Here is a 14,788-nt window from a genome sequence, read left to right as displayed (position 1 = left end):
GAAAGTCAGACTAGGGGCAGGGAGAGCATAATCACATATACCTGCTGATTTTGAAAGCAAGTGGGCGAAATGCGGCCGGTAAAAAATTGGTGATTGTTGCGGCAGAGAATTTAGATCATGATTTCGACGGTGAAAGTAAAATCATTGATGCATGTTCAAGCATTTCCCATCGAGATGTACGGCGGCTAGCGGCCTAGGCCGTTCAATATTGGGGGGCGTGGGGGCTCAGGGCTTCGACTATCATGACTTATAAGTGGACTATCTCCTCTGAACTTGCTGACAACGCTGGTACGCCTTCCGCGGAGATCAGAGCGTCGTGAAATTGACCCACTGCCGAGACAACCCGTTTTTGGGGGGATTATGAGAAGCTTTTCGAGAGATAAGACCTGGTCTGTCGATGATAAGCGTCTCCCCATCCCCTTTTTCAATCTGGATTCCTCGCGGTGTCGTGGAGAAAATTGATGTGAGCTCTTAAAAACCCGACGGAGATTAGCTCGAAGGCGTGAATGGGGAGGGCGTCGAAGAATTCGTGGGCCATTATGAAGGGCATTTTTTCGGGAGCTTTTTTGTGGGATGGTGGGTTAGCGAGGAGAGGGGAGAGAAGAGACAAAAGGGGGGGAAGGAGGGAAGAGGGAAACGTACCGATGGGTATTGATTTGATGGTCTCGGTCCAGACGATGGGGAGGGCGTTGTACTTGCACACGCTGTGGTAGCCGACCTTGGACTCGGTCATGGGGGCGTCCTCGCCGCAGAGGAGGTTCTTCTGGGCTACCCTCAACTCCGGGCTGGCTTCAACCATGTAAATGGCGTCGATGCTGTTGGCCATAGCGGGGAACCTCTGGATGGTCTGTAGCAGGTTAGTGATGCCCGAGAGGAAGCACAAGCTCCATCACTTAATCACCTACCCGTAGCATGTCATCCATCAGGGTGCCCCGGCCAGGGCCGACCTCGATCAGCTCGACCCCCTTGCTCCGACGACCCTGGGCCATCCACTCAGTCACGTACCAGATGGCACAGAGCTCGCCAAAGACTTGGGAAATCTCAGGAGACGTGACGAAATCGCCCTTCAAACCGAACTGGTCGCGACCCTCCTCGAGTGCGCCGGTGTAGTAGCCGCCGATATCAGCAGTCAGGCACATGCGCATGTAACTGGCGAGTGGTACGGGGCCGGTTGCCTAGTTGATGTAAGTAAGTGACTGCTACCGGGAAGACGCATTAAAATATCAAAAGTATTTCCCGAGAGACAAACTAAACAGAGTGAACACACCTCAATGGCTTCACCCAATTGCTTGGCTAAGGGAGTCGACCATTTTCTTTCTTCACCGAGGCCATCATGCAGTTGTTCGGGACTCTTATTTTGTAAGTTGGCGGGCGTTGAATAAAGGTGACGTGATGCGCTCAAGCTCAGACTTGAACCGTGTTGTGATGAACTTCGAAGTGAGTTGAGAGTGAGAGGAAGACTTTTGTGAGCAACACTTTTGGGTTGCACAGCACCGTGGCGCGCGCTCCTCAATGCTCTCAACGCTGCAGACTTCATGTTGCAGGGTTTGAGCAGCCGATATCACGATCACGATCACTCTTGCATAGTTTGGGATTGGGCTGGAGTGAGGTCGTTTGCCCGTTTATATCTTCTGTGGAGGGGAAGCTGAAGCTTAAACTCGAGCTTCAACAAGAGCTTCTGGTGCGTTACACCCCCCCAAAGTTCTTATCAATTCTTATCGATTGAGCTCCCCTGTTCATCCCAATTCCCAATTCCAACCCTAACCCCGATGCTACCCCCTGAGCCCCTGTCTGAGTGATGTCAGTGCTCAAAGCCACATTGACAAGTCTCGTGCCACATGTCAATTGCCAATTGCGATGGCGTTGGAAAGTTCGAGGTGTTGCAACCACTTTTCCCTCAACCACTCCGATAAACAACCGCAATAATGGCTCGACTGATACCCGGCATAACGCCAACACCCATCCCTCGACGGGCTGACCCCCTGACCGACCTCACCCTGCTACTGAGCCGACTGCAGCGCACCATCCTACATGCCGACGCCGAGCGCGAAGCCCGGTTACGGGAGAGCGACTTTGAGAGGGAAAAGGCCCATGCGGTAGGCACTCATGCAATTTCTTGTTTGGGATTTAAGATATCTGTAGACGGTATGCTGACTGATCTAGAACATCCACTATGCGCGATCGCTCCTCACAAAACTCGAGCAAGAAGCCTTGGCGATCAAGATCCATTCCCGGCGACAGGATGCCCAGGCCGATCTGGTGCGGAAAAAGGAGGTGCTCGATCAGCTATCAGAACGCCTCAGCGATCTAGCCGAGTTTGCGGCCGCGATGAGTACCAGCCAGGGCGACCATGATGACGACACCTCCGATGGGGAAGATCTCTTGGCCGACATAATCGCGACACCAAGCGAGAGCATGAACTCGACGACGTCGCCTGACATGCCACCAGAAGAGCCCAACGAGCCATCAGATGAATTACCATCCCCTCTAGAACCGCCATCACGCCCTCCGCCCGAATCCACGCAGCAGCAAACAAACACAACCCGTCAACCCGAACAACCCTCTACCTCAACCCCCGCCTCAACCGCACCACAACCAGCAGCAACCACCACCACCACCACCACCACCCAAACCCTTCGCCCACGCCACCCCGAAGCAACCCCATCCACCATCAGCTCATCCTCCTCAAACCCCCCACCGCAAGCCTCCTCCTCCTCCGCCACCACCTCCGCCCTCTTCTCCAACCACCGCCCAACCAACCACACCACCACCGCCATCACCACCACAGAAGCGATCCTGGACCACCAGCGCGCCGAGCAAGACGCCCTCTCCGAGTCCATCCTCAAGCTCGCCTCCGACCTGAAAGCGTCCTCCAAAGCCTTCAGCGCGTCGCTGGACGAGGACCGCGAGGTGGTCGACCGCGCCGGCCAGGGCATCACCCGCACCGGACAGAACATGGAGGGGGTTACCCGGACGATGGGCGCGCTGCAGCGGATGACCGAAGGGGAGGGGTGGTGGGGCAGGATGAGGCTGTATGCGATTGTGTATGGGTTGATGGTGGTGTTGGTGTTGGTGGTGTTTGCGTTGCCGAAGTTGAGGTTTTAGGGGGGTTGGGATTTTGGAGTTTGAAAGGGTGGGCTGTTACTATTACTACTGTAATTCATATTGTTCTCTTTTGGTTAAACAGCTAGCGAGCGATCGGGGGGTTGACTTGGATTTTGATGTGATAATGATGATGATATTGCTATTTTGTATCCGTCCATTCGGATAGCTGTCTACCTATGCTAGGAACGCGTGTACGAAATAGGGGTAAATCATCGAGTCTGAAACTGGGGCCCTCTGTCCATCCACAAATCCCCCATTCCAAAATGAGTAACGCCTTGACAATCTCTGCTTCTTAGACTGTTCATCTTGAGTTTTGAATGTGGCTGCGTCATTGGCTCTTCGGCCTTCGCTCTCTTCTCGTGGGCGTGGGTTGAGCATCGCCGACTCCGTCATTCAGAGAGCGCAGACTGTGTTTGTGTTGCCCGCCCCAGGGAGATCAACTCCGGTGGGCCAACCCAACGCGGGCGCCGTCCCTGACGAAGAGGCGGTGGGATTGTGCTGGGCCTTGGTTTCGTCTTGGGAGGGCAGGGGATTGACCGTCATGGTTTGGTTGGGTTGTGGCGAGCGTGCCGGGGTGATAAGCGAGGGTGATTGACGGTGAGAGGCGGGAGCGCTTGGACATGTGACGATGGTCGGCCGAGTCTTGAGGTTGGCGCTGTCGATGCCGTTTCCGTTGCCGTTGCCGTTTGCGCTTGCGGGGACAGAAGCTGTGGTGTTTACTTCAACATCAGCCATGACAGCGTTGTTGGGAACTTCAGTTGGGATGTACTCCTTCGGAGCCCAGCCGACAGGCTTGCCTCCAGTCTGGGCACATGTCAGCTTGCTTCTCTTTGCTGCCCTCATGGGAGGTCAACTCACCGGCGGCTGATATTGAAAGACGCGATTCCCCGTGGTCCCCGCCTTGACGAGTCGCTGCATCCAGGGTATGCCGGTCTTCATCCGGAAGAAGGACCGAAACAAGGCAAACTCGCGGGCAAAGATCCCCGGGGAGTGGCTCGGACGGTGTATCTTAGCCTGTGTGTCGCCCTTTTTCTTGTAGTACTTGACCACAAACCAGTAGAGGTGCGGGCTGGCGTTGTTGGATTCAAAGATCTAAGGAGTCAGAGTGTCACCGGTTCGGGTTGCGAGTGGGACGCGGAGCTAGGTGTGTTGTATGTCAAAATGGATATGCTGGAAATGGACTGCTAACGGGGGCGGAGGGTGAAGGGCCAATTCCTTCGAAGCAATCTGGAGGAATCTGGGAAAAGGTTAAAGGGGGTAGGATGGGATGGATGCCACTGGGTTAAAACAACAAACCAAAGCTCCACTCACCGAAAGGATATACCGCTCCCCCTGGATTCCAGCATCCTCGTCGTCTCTAGTCAGCACCACCTCGTATTGAAAGAACGTCCGGTCGCGGTAAAGATGGTAAAGGTCTAGGTAATCAGCCAAACTTCAAAACCAAAGTCAAGGAGATACATACTCTGATTGACCTCCCTCACGGCCTTTTCAAGCCCCTTGATAACCATCAACCGCTTCCGCTCCCGTTCTCTTTCCTTTTTCAGCGCCCGCAGATGCGAGTACGGCTCCTCATCCAGCCGCTTCCTGTTGAGCATGGAGTTTTCCAGCCAGTCCAGCGTCACAATGTGACAGGTCTTGGAGCGTTTGAGCGCCGCCTTTACTATCCCGCAGTACACACATTAGCTATTCCTCACCCCAAGACACTTACCCCCCAAATAGCTCGCAAAAGAAAAACAAAAACAAAAAACAAATATACATACCCAACCTCCCCGCCCGCCTAAACTCCTCCCCCGTACAAACCACATGCGTCACCTCCCCATCCCCATCCCCGCCCCCATCTCCCCCCTCACCTACACCCACACTCAGACTCCCACCCCCAGCGACGACGCCCACACCCACACCGTCCCTCACAAACCGGCCCTCCCGCAGCCCGACCCAGCGCGCGATGTTGGTGTCGGACCACTGGGCGCTGCCGCCGAGGCTGCCGACCGCGGCGATGGTCAGGCCGCGGAAGATGGGCTTTTCTTTGCGGGTGCGCATTGTGAGGGCGGATGGTTGGTGTGTGTGTTGAAGGAAGGTATGGAGAAATTAGGACTGGGGTGTGAGAGAATAGGGTGTTGAAGGGAGGTATGGAGAAGTGAGAAATGGGATAAATGGGATGTGAGAAGGTGGATTTGTTGATCAATGAGTCTAGTAATCGGAAAGAGGAAATGTTGGAGAGGGTTCCTCAAGGTTTGCGATTTGAAAGGGGCCTGGGACGGTTCAAGAAGGATATGTCTCGGGAAAGAACTTCTAGAAGTGAACTGCAAAGTAACGGTTGGTAGAAAGGATGCGGCTCAAGGATAGAGGGAAAGGGCAGAACTTGGGGAGAGAATTAACGAGGGTGTTCATAGAAGAGGAAGTAGGCAGAACCCAACGGCGGACGAGATGTGTGATGGAATGGTTGCTGAACTGCAAGACTCTCAACGGAGTGGGAAGAAATCAACTCTGCGGGAAGTGTCCTTTCCAGTAGAAGGGTTTGGTGTAAAGATGGGGGTTGCCGGGCTGCCTCCAGATAAACCTAGAGCCACTGCTCCTGCTTGCTCGTAGCTTTTGCCCACATTCAACCTCCTTTTCGGAATTATGGAGAAGGAAACGATGGCTTGGACGGATACAGGCGAGAAACGGGTGCACACGCCGCAGCTTTTAGAACCAGGGCGGGTGTAAGTCTGTCTATGCTAGGATGGCTGTAGTCTCGACATCTAGGAAGGAGTCTTGTGAGATAAAGCTGGCGATAAAAGAACACAGTGAAGTCTGACACCTCGTAACCAAACCAATAGTACGCATCGAGCCCGTCCAGAAGATTGGAAACCGGGACTGACACAAGGGACAGCACCCCATACTCCCACGCCCAGTCACACGCAACAACATAGTATGCCAAGCGAACTAAAATTCGAAACTATCTTTTCTAGTAAACCCACACCATCTACCGAATAGCCTTCGCCGCCTTCACAAACCCCCTAATCTTCTCCAAGCTCTGCTTACCCTCCACCTCCACCCCACTACTAACATCTACACCCAGCACCCTCTCCGCCAGCGGTCCCAGCGCAGCCACCGCCTCAACCACATTCTCCGGTCCCAGCCCACCGGCCAACAAAACCGACAACCCGCGATCCCGCTCCAACGCCGCCTTCACCGCCTCAATATCCAGCAACTTCCCCGATCCCGCACCCGAATCCAGCAGCGGCACGGCATGGTACCCGCGCACGCCGAGGCCGATCTGGCCCGGCCTGAACTTGCGCACGACCGGCACGGGGATCAGGCTGGCCCACTCGAGCGGCTCGTCGCCGTGCAGCTGGACCACGTCGAGGTTGTACAGCCGCTGCTTTTCGAGCACGTCCGCCAGGGGCTGGTTCATGAACACGCCGACGAGGAGCGGGCCCTGCTTGCGGAGGACTTCGCTGGTGAGGGTGAAGAAGTCGGTGGCGGCGGGGAGGACTTGGATGGTTTCTGAAGCGGTGGTGGTGGTGGGGTTCTTTCGGCTGCTGTGGACGGCGTCGGAGATGGCGAGGGCGGTCTCGTGCGAGACGCAGCGTTTGGTGCCGGGGACGAGGATCATGCCGACGAGGTCGGCGCCGGCTTTGATGGCCTCGGTGGCGGCCTCGGCGGTTCGGGTCCCGCAGATTTTGACCAGCAGGGGGTTGGTGGCGGATTGGGGCGCGGGCGCTTCGGGGCCGGCGCAGAGTTCCCGGATGAACTTGGAGGCGTCGGGGGCGCGCATGATGGCCTCGCCGACGAGCACGCCGTTGACGCCGTCCCGCTTGCAGTCGAGGACATCTTGGTGGGAGTTTATGCCACTGAGCGCGCACAGGAAGGTGTCCTTGGGTACCATGCTGCGTAACCGACCGGTTGTGCCGAGGTCAACCTCGAAGTTCTCTAGGTTGCGGTTGTTGACGCCGATCACCTTGGACCCCAGTTTGATCGCGGTGGCCATCTCTTCGGTGTTTTGCACCTCGACCAACGGCTCCATGCCTAGAGAGAGCGAGTACTCGTAGAGCCGCTCCAAGAGCTCGAAATCTAGCATCTTCACGATCAGCAGCACGGTATCGGCGCCTGCAAGCCTTGCCTCGAGGATCTGGTACTCCTCAAAAATGAACTCCTTCCGGAGAACCGCCGGCCGGTTGGGCATGGCGTTGAGGACCTGGCGCACGGCCCGGAGGTCCTCGATGCTCCCCTTGAACCACTCCGGCTCGGTGAGAACCGAGATGACGCTGGCGCCGGCAAGCGCATACTTGCGGGCCTGGCTGGGTGCGTCGATGTCAAGCGCAAAGATGCCCTTGGAGGGCGACCCTCTCTTGATTTCGGCAGCAAGGGCGACGTCGAATGGGGAGTTGCGCAAGCGATCGACGAGCGAGATTTGGGGCGGTGCGAGGTTTAAGTCGTAGGCGGCCTGCAGATCAGAGGGCCGTTGAGAAGGAATCTCTTTCTGGGCGGCGACGGCGGCTTTCCGGTGAGCGTAGATCTTCTGGAGGATGTTGTTCTTTGGCGGGGCTGGCTTTGCGTCGCTCTTGGGTACGATCACGGCATTCTTGCTCTCTTGAGCGGCCTTCTCCAGGCGCTCGTTCTCAGCCCAGGTCCCTCCCTGCATGTGGAGGAAGTTCTTGAGCATGAGGCGTCCGTCGGCGGATAGAATGCTCTCAGGGTGGAACTGCACACCCTCAATGGTGTACTCCTTGTGACGAACACCCATGATGACGCCCTTGGAGCCATCTTCGTTGGCAATCCAGGAGGTGACCTCGAGAGACTCGGGCAGGGTGACATGAGTACCAGCCAGCGAGTGGTAGCGGGTGACGGGCAGACCCTGGGCAAGACCAGCATAGACACCCTTGGAGTCGTGGACCAGCGGTGATGTTTTGCCGTGAAGAATCTCACCAGCAAAGCTCACATCGCCACCATACACATCGAAGATGCATTGTCTGTACACGGGAGATGAGAGATGAGTCAGTGGCCCAAGCTAAATTAGATTATATTTCACTTACTGCCCCATGCACACTCCAAAAATGGGGATCTTGCCAGCGAAGTGCTTGATGGCATCACGGCTGACACCCGAATCGGTATTTGGGTGCCCTGGGCCGGGGCTGATCACCAATTGGGTTGGCTTTTTCGCAATAAGTTCATCGATGGTGATCTTGTCGTTTCTGAACACCGTCACATTGGCACCTTCAAGCACCAAGTATTGGTAGACATTCCAAGTAAAGGAGTCATAGTTGTCGATCAAGATGAGATTGGTAGCTGTTGGCACCAAAGGTGAAGGATCGGGATGGTGGGGTGAGTAATCGGTGATATCTGGGGTGGCAGGCATTTTTGTTGGTTGGTGTTGAGGGGTTGCTAATTGTTGGTTTTGTCACCGAATTCGGAGCGAGGGGAAGTTGCAAGATGCTGATGAACAGACTTTAAAAAAGCTTATTTTCGCTTCTCGTCCTGCGTTTTGTGGTGCTGCACAATGAAGCAAGCAATTCTTTTTTGCAAGAAGTTGACACCCATCCAGTCTTGAGTCAGGTTGGTGAGTCACGTCTCAGATGTGGGAGGACCCAGACGAATGTGTAAGAAAGGCGGATCGTGAAAAGCAACCAACTCTTATATCGTCAGGCACAGCAGTTGAGTGACCGGGCTAACAGATCGGATAGGCTGATGGAGGGGTTGCCAAAAGAGTCAGCGGAGGCCAAATCCTTGTGCCGCAGCTTACAGCGTCAAAGTGACGCTAACGTTAACAGCAGGCGGGCCTTGGGACTATGCAGACAGTGCTGGGCAGAAATGCAGCTGCAGCTCTTATCGCTCTTATCGATAACAAAAAATGAGTGGATCCTAGAGCTGAAAAACAGTCGGCTAGTTCGACCGCCTGGGCAACCGCCCTGGCAGAGCTTCCGGGTTGGGACGGACCCGCGTCGGCAGAGCGCGTCCCTCACAGCAAAGGGCCCCATGCCAGGTTAGAATCGCAATTCGAGATTCCCACTTGCAGCTCCAGAGCTCTGCCACAACCACTCGCTTCCCACCACCTAGACGCGGCCCAGGTTGTCGCATTTAATATTTCAACACCGGCCGACCCTGGCCCGGATGGAGACCATTCCCAATGGCTACCTTGACCGATAGAACCTATTTTCCGCCGCTTGAGGAGTGTCTAAGCGGCAAGAAAATAATCCTGTTTGTTGCGCCGTCTTCTAGCATTCTCCCCCCCACCACATATGTATTATGTATTCTAACGTCGTTTACCTTTTCATAGCTCCTGGAGACTTGTAGCCGCTGCCCTCGAAGATCTGTCATGCGACCGACTCACCAGCACCACCGTGTCGGCCTTCCTCCGAGATGGCTACGTTCACCAGTTCTTTAGGGAGCCAACCAGGACCTTCGCACCCCCCACGAACCAGACCAAGCTCGACTTTGAAACCAAGACGGGGGCCATTAACGTTGTGCCCTCGCCAAACGACCCCTACGACCTCGATACCATCAAGGGCGACGCACAATGGCTGAGCAAGAACGTCAAGACCAACGAGGTGGCCGCCCTCCGCATTGTGCTTATAGAATACCAGTCGCGCGCTCACAGCCATCTCACCGGGCCGCTGTCCACACAAGATGTCGCCAACATTCAAGAAGCCGCCGGGGTGGGGGACGCGCAGGCCTCGGCCATCCTTGCCGCACTCAACGCGACAACGATCGCCGATGCCGAATCGACCTGGACCGACTTCGAAAGCGAGACAACCCGTCGCCAGCGCCTACTGGCTACCTATCTCTCCGAGCGGCGGTCCTTCTTGGGGGCCATCGATGCGCTCCTCGCCTTTCTTTTGCACTCGTGCTCGCCAGACGCCGGCTCGGAACTGAAGACCTTGCGGGATGGCGTATTGCAGGAGGCATTTGGCTTCGACGGCGACGCGACGAAGCCTGACATGGCCCGACTTGACGCCCTCGCCCCCACATACATCCGCACGCTCGACGACTGCTTCGTCCGAATCCATGCGCCACCGGACTCCCTCGACCTTCAAATTCTGACGGAGCAGTTGCAGGTCGACTGGGTCAGGACAGCACTCACCGAGGCCATCCATGCTATGGCGTTGATCTTTCAGATTTTGGATCTCAAAGCCTCGCATTTCGCCACGCCCGAGATTGTGACCCAGTGGTTTGCGCTCATGGACGCGTGCGAGTTCTTCGCGCCCGTCACCGGGGGCCATGAGCTCCTTGCTGAACTGGCCATGCCGCTTCACAGCCTTATCAGTGCCATTTCGTTAAAGGTGCTCAACATTGACCGGACGCTTTTATACCTAGACCAGGACGTTGATCTGTTGGAAGACGAGGAGCCTTACCTGGCTTCGTCCGACGCCCTCACCAAGATACACACCACAGTCTCGGCCGCTGCCAGTGTCGGGCTGGCTACAACAATGCCACTTGTGTTTGCTTGGTCGCTCATTCTGCACCAGATGCATATCGGATATCAGGAGCGAGCCGAACGGCGCGATCTACTACAAAACCAACGGGCACAAGCCGGCTTCGAACTGGAGTATGAGCCATCTAGCACCTCTGGGCGTCAGCGGAGGAACTCGGCCGGAAGCATCGTCTCTATTGAGGCGTCCTCGTATGATGTCTTCCTTGCCTCCCAGCAGCTCGAGCGCAACATCGAGCCGGCAGAAAATATGGCTAGGATGGCTACTGCACAGGGGCAACTCTACGGGCTCCTGGCTGAAATGGCGGTATGCTTGGGGTCCGGCCAGAGCGCCGCATTTCGGCCGGTATTAGGCGCTCGCGCCCGCTTGGTCTTCCAGGACCTCCTCAAGCGAAGCGTCCATTATGTTGGCTATCAGTCGGAACCGGTCGAGTGCCTCCTCTCCATTCTGTCCGGAGGTAGCCAATATTGGGATATCTCACCGGAAATCTCTTCCAACGGGAAGGCCTCCCTTGAAATCTACACTCGCATGCTGGATGACGACACACTCAGGACGCAATATAGCTCTCAATCTCAGAGCCGCTTCCCTTACGAATTCCTCCCGTTTTCCTCTATCTGCCGCATCCTGTCGGCGGCCTTGGTAACGGACAAGGAGAATTCCGAAATCATCACCACTTTGCTCGTTAAGACCCCAAGCCTCACTGTCGACTGGGACCCTCGGTGGGACAGGTCGTATGAGCTGGTTTTTGAAGAGGAAAACACAAACTCGTTCCGCCTGACCAGGGATATCGACCTCTTTGACGCGACGTCGAAATCCAACAGGCGAATCTCACCCGAAGAGAAGTCTACAATGCCCCGCGGGACATACGGTCGCTTTGTCACCGATGTTGGGAGGGTTGCAAAGCTGGAATTTGAACACTCTACGCTAGCTCTCTTTGGGAAGCGCCTCGAGGTGAACCTCACAGCAGGAGCCTACGACACCGGGCTGGGGTATCTGACGGTGGATGAACTCATCGAGGGAATATCGCTGTTGGCGACGGTGCTGCGCACTGAGGCTCTCAAGTCCTCCAAAACGGACGCCGACCGAGGCCTAAGGATCTTGACCGAAGCCAGCCGCTTGCTTCCGCAGGGCAAGGACATCTTGAGCATCATCTGCGACACACTCGACAGTCTGGTCGAGGAAGAGCTTGCGGACCTGGATGGCCCCAAGATTGCCGCTATGTCATCTTGCCTTCAATTCTTATATGCCGCACTCCCGGTGTGTCCAGGCCGCGTTTGGGCCTACATGGCACGCTGCGCGCTCATCAACAGTGACACCCGGTCGGGGCGCCTGTCGAGGATCACAGCTAACCTTGACATGTTCGCCGAGAGGTACGACCTACTCCTATCCGCCGTGAGGCTGTTTTCCAGCCTCGTGGAAAGCGCCATGACAAGCGCCGCCCAGAGGAGATCGGGGACTATCGTCAACGGCCGCTCCAAAGGGGAAGAGAATCCTTGGCTTGGGGCTTCGGACAAGATTGTGTCTCGGGTATCTCTCTCCATTGCTCAAACAAGTATCGATGTCTTCGAGAACTCGGCCACGTGGAGGTTTCCCTCCGAAGTTGACCGTAGCGTTTTGGTCCGGGACGTGGTAGGCATCATGCACAAATTGGTGACGTACGCACACAGCATTGGGCCGAGGGATGCTCAGAAGAGCTTGACAGGATCTCTCGCACCTGCAGCTGGGTACATTGTGGAGAGCTTTCTTTCTACTTCGTCGAGCTCGCTACGCTTCCAGCCCCTCCTCGCAACTCTGTTAGCTGCTTTCCAGATTCCCGACACGACGCTTTACCAGCGGCGCTCTCAGATTGTGTCGGAGAGACTGACGACGGTGCTGGCGTTTGCTACCACTCTGTTGCGGGTTGCTGATTACCTGAACCAAGCGTCAACCAACATCCAGACACAGCTCTTCAAGTCCGCGTGCGTTGTTGCGCGGCTCCCAGCGATTAGGCACTCCTTCCGGATGCCAGCCATCGCCCTCCTAAACGCGCTGGTGGAGAGCGCGGGGAAGAGCAGCGGCGAGCCCCCGTCTCTTCTCGGGTACTTGGGCCCGCAAGTGTCCCGTTCCTTCATCCAGATTGTCGGGCAGCTAGACATGCCGTTCGACAGAACGCCGGAAGTGGCGAGCACCTGGAAATTCTTCTCGACCATTCTCCGGAACAGGCAGCAATGGATGGCCAACTGCCTGCTCACGGGCAAGACGCCGCGCGAGGCTCTCAAGGGCGAAGCCAAGATTGCGCAGCTAACCGCGGGTTCTGTGCTGTCGACAGCGCTAGAGAAGTTGCGCTCTATCAGAAACACCTCGAGCCAAGAAACCCTCGCCATCCTTGACTTCTTCACGTCGGCCCAAAACTACTGGCCATGGACCATCTTTGCCATGCAGAGGGATAAGGCGTTTTTGCAGGAGCTTCGGGCTTATGTCCGCGACCTCAAAGCCCCCGCGCGCGGTGGCCAAAGCCCGATCCCGGCCGAGGCGTGCTATCAGTGCGAGGATAGCGGCTTAACATCGCTGAAGAACGTTTGCCATAGCAGACTAGTACCACCTGCGCCCAGATGCGCAAAGGAGCAAGAGTTTTGCTGCCGAAGGTCGTGAATGAACTTGGGACTACTTTCTCCGGGGACGGCGGTCGCAGTGTCGGACCTACAACTCGTCTTTGCATGCACAACTTTGCGAAGGAATTTCGCCCAGCGGATATACCGGAGTGCTCTACCGATGACTTCAAAGAGGACTCTGCTGGTGCCGCGGGATCTGGGGTCTCAGTACTTTTACGCGCTGGACGTTGCGGAATCCATGCTTGGCCACGACGCTGGCTGGGCTGGGTCACGCCACAACGGCTTCCGGCGAGAGATGGAGGCGGCGAACCTCAACCTTTCTTTAGTAGAGGCCGAAGTTGTGAGTCAATCTGGAGTTTACAATATGGTGTATTTGCTAATATCCGACCTAGTCGCTGTTCCATGCTTGGGAGTATCTACTCCTGGAGCTCAGCACCTGTCTGCTGCCCAAGTACGGGACCAGGCAGATGTTGCAGGTTGCCGAGCAGTGCTTCGAGGCAAACCAACGGCCGCAGCCGCCAGAGAACATTTTCGTCGTGCTCGCCCACTCGCGGGCCAATCTTGCCTTGACGCTGCTGCAGCAGACTCGCAGACTGTTCGCTCCTCCCCAAGGACACTAGCCAGCTCCTCTCACTGGTCTCCGCCACGGTCAACGAGCGTCGAGAACCCGTGGAGCAAAGACCAGGTATCCTACTTCACGCACCCTCCTCAAGATCCTGTTCGTCGTCCTCCGCGGGTCTAAGCACTCCAACAACGCCGCCCCTCAAAAACCCGCTGCCGAAAGCCCCGTCGCCGTCACCCAGCTGGTCCTCACTACGCTCGACCGCGTCGTCGCGCGCTCCTTCCGCAACCTCGCCGCGCTCGTCCACGAACCCGACGCAGCCACCACGCCCGAGGACCTCGCACTCATCACCGCCATCCTTCAAGCCTGCCTCAGCGTCCCCGGCATCGAACAATGCCAACTCCAAGTCCTCAACATCATGTCCTCGCACGACATCCTCCAAGTCGCCACCTCGCTCTTCTCCTGGTCCGACCGCCTCGCCGACAAAGGCGACCCCATCTACGGCGAGCTGGCCCTCCTCCTCCTGCTCGAACTCTCCGCGCTGCCTGCCCTCGCCGAACAACTCGCCTGCGACGGCCTCCTCGGCCACCTCACCTCGGCCAAACTCGCCGGCTTCATGCGGCGCGCCAACGTGTCCCCCCTCGCCGACAACGCCGGGGCCGCGCGCTGCTACGCCGTCTGGGCCAAGGGCGTCCTGCCCCTGCTGCTCAACATCCTCGCCGCCCTCGGCGCCACCATCGCCCCCGAGGTCGCCTACGTCCTCAACCAGTTCCCCAACCTGCTGCGCGGCTCCGTCGCCCGCATTGAGGCCCCCGGCCTCAGCCGCACCGTTCCCGTCGGCGGTGCGAGTGGCACTGGGGGGTCGGGACGCGACCGCTTCGTGGTGACGCTGGTGGCCGTGTCGGAGGTGCACTCGCTCGCGCTGCTCACGCGGGTGCTGGGGGCGTTGGGGGCCGCGAATTCGAGGGATATCCCCGAGGTGGTGTGGGATGCGGGGGCCGTGTTGGAGAATGTCGAGTTTTGGGCTGGCCAGTCGCAAGGTGTTGCGGGAGAGGCTGTTGCCGTTGGGTCCGCTGAGCTGACTGATGGCCGACGCGTGTGTCGTGGGGGGGGGTTAA

General features: G+C 57.0%; 5 protein-coding genes across 5 annotated transcripts in view; 2 read left to right on the top strand and 3 right to left on the bottom strand.

Annotated features, from left to right (window-relative positions):
* Positions 1-424: 424 nt before the first annotated feature.
* Positions 425-1,537, bottom strand: CHGG_05606 (uncharacterized protein; the record flags this gene model as incomplete). The annotated part of the gene is made up of 4 exons (XM_001221700.1): positions 425-561; positions 643-838; positions 906-1,175; positions 1,268-1,537. 4 exons carry the CDS (start codon positions 1,535-1,537, stop codon positions 425-427), a joined length of 873 nt encoding a protein of 290 aa, XP_001221701.1.
* A 388-nt stretch (positions 1,538-1,925) lies between these two features.
* CHGG_05605 (uncharacterized protein) lies at positions 1,926-3,105 on the top strand (the record flags this gene model as incomplete). The annotated part of the gene is made up of 2 exons (XM_001221699.1): positions 1,926-2,096; positions 2,164-3,105. 2 exons carry the CDS (start codon positions 1,926-1,928, stop codon positions 3,103-3,105), a joined length of 1,113 nt encoding a protein of 370 aa, XP_001221700.1.
* Positions 3,106-3,498: 393 nt separating this feature from the next.
* Positions 3,499-5,145, bottom strand: CHGG_05604 (uncharacterized protein; the record flags this gene model as incomplete). The annotated part of the gene is made up of 4 exons (XM_001221698.1): positions 3,499-3,909; positions 3,964-4,197; positions 4,417-4,520; positions 4,866-5,145. The coding sequence occupies 4 exons, from the start codon at positions 5,143-5,145 to the stop codon at positions 3,499-3,501; spliced, it is 1,029 nt and encodes a 342-aa protein (XP_001221699.1).
* A 925-nt stretch (positions 5,146-6,070) lies between these two features.
* Positions 6,071-8,446, bottom strand: CHGG_05603 (uncharacterized protein; the record flags this gene model as incomplete). The annotated part of the gene is made up of 2 exons (XM_001221697.1): positions 6,071-8,060; positions 8,124-8,446. 2 exons carry the CDS (start codon positions 8,444-8,446, stop codon positions 6,071-6,073), a joined length of 2,313 nt encoding a protein of 770 aa, XP_001221698.1.
* A 217-nt stretch (positions 8,447-8,663) lies between these two features.
* The window catches only part of CHGG_05602 (uncharacterized protein), a gene marked incomplete at both ends in the record, with an annotated part of 6,494 nt that continues 369 nt past the window's right edge, over positions 8,664-14,788 (top strand). The window contains 5 exons of the mRNA XM_001221696.1: positions 8,664-8,687; positions 8,967-9,070; positions 9,365-13,039; positions 13,232-13,448; positions 13,729-14,766. Of these exons, the coding sequence (XP_001221697.1) occupies positions 8,664-8,687; positions 8,967-9,070; positions 9,365-13,039; positions 13,232-13,448; positions 13,729-14,766 (5,058 nt within the window). The remainder of the gene's footprint in view (positions 8,688-8,966; positions 9,071-9,364; positions 13,040-13,231; positions 13,449-13,728; positions 14,767-14,788) is intronic.

This window comes from Chaetomium globosum, genomic scaffold (genome assembly GCF_000143365.1).
Source record: "Chaetomium globosum CBS 148.51 scaffold_3 genomic scaffold, whole genome shotgun sequence".
NCBI classification, from domain to species: Eukaryota; Fungi; Ascomycota; class Sordariomycetes; order Sordariales; family Chaetomiaceae; genus Chaetomium; species Chaetomium globosum.
Note: the sequence above shows the minus strand (reverse complement) of the source record. Positions and strands in the feature narration are given on the sequence as shown.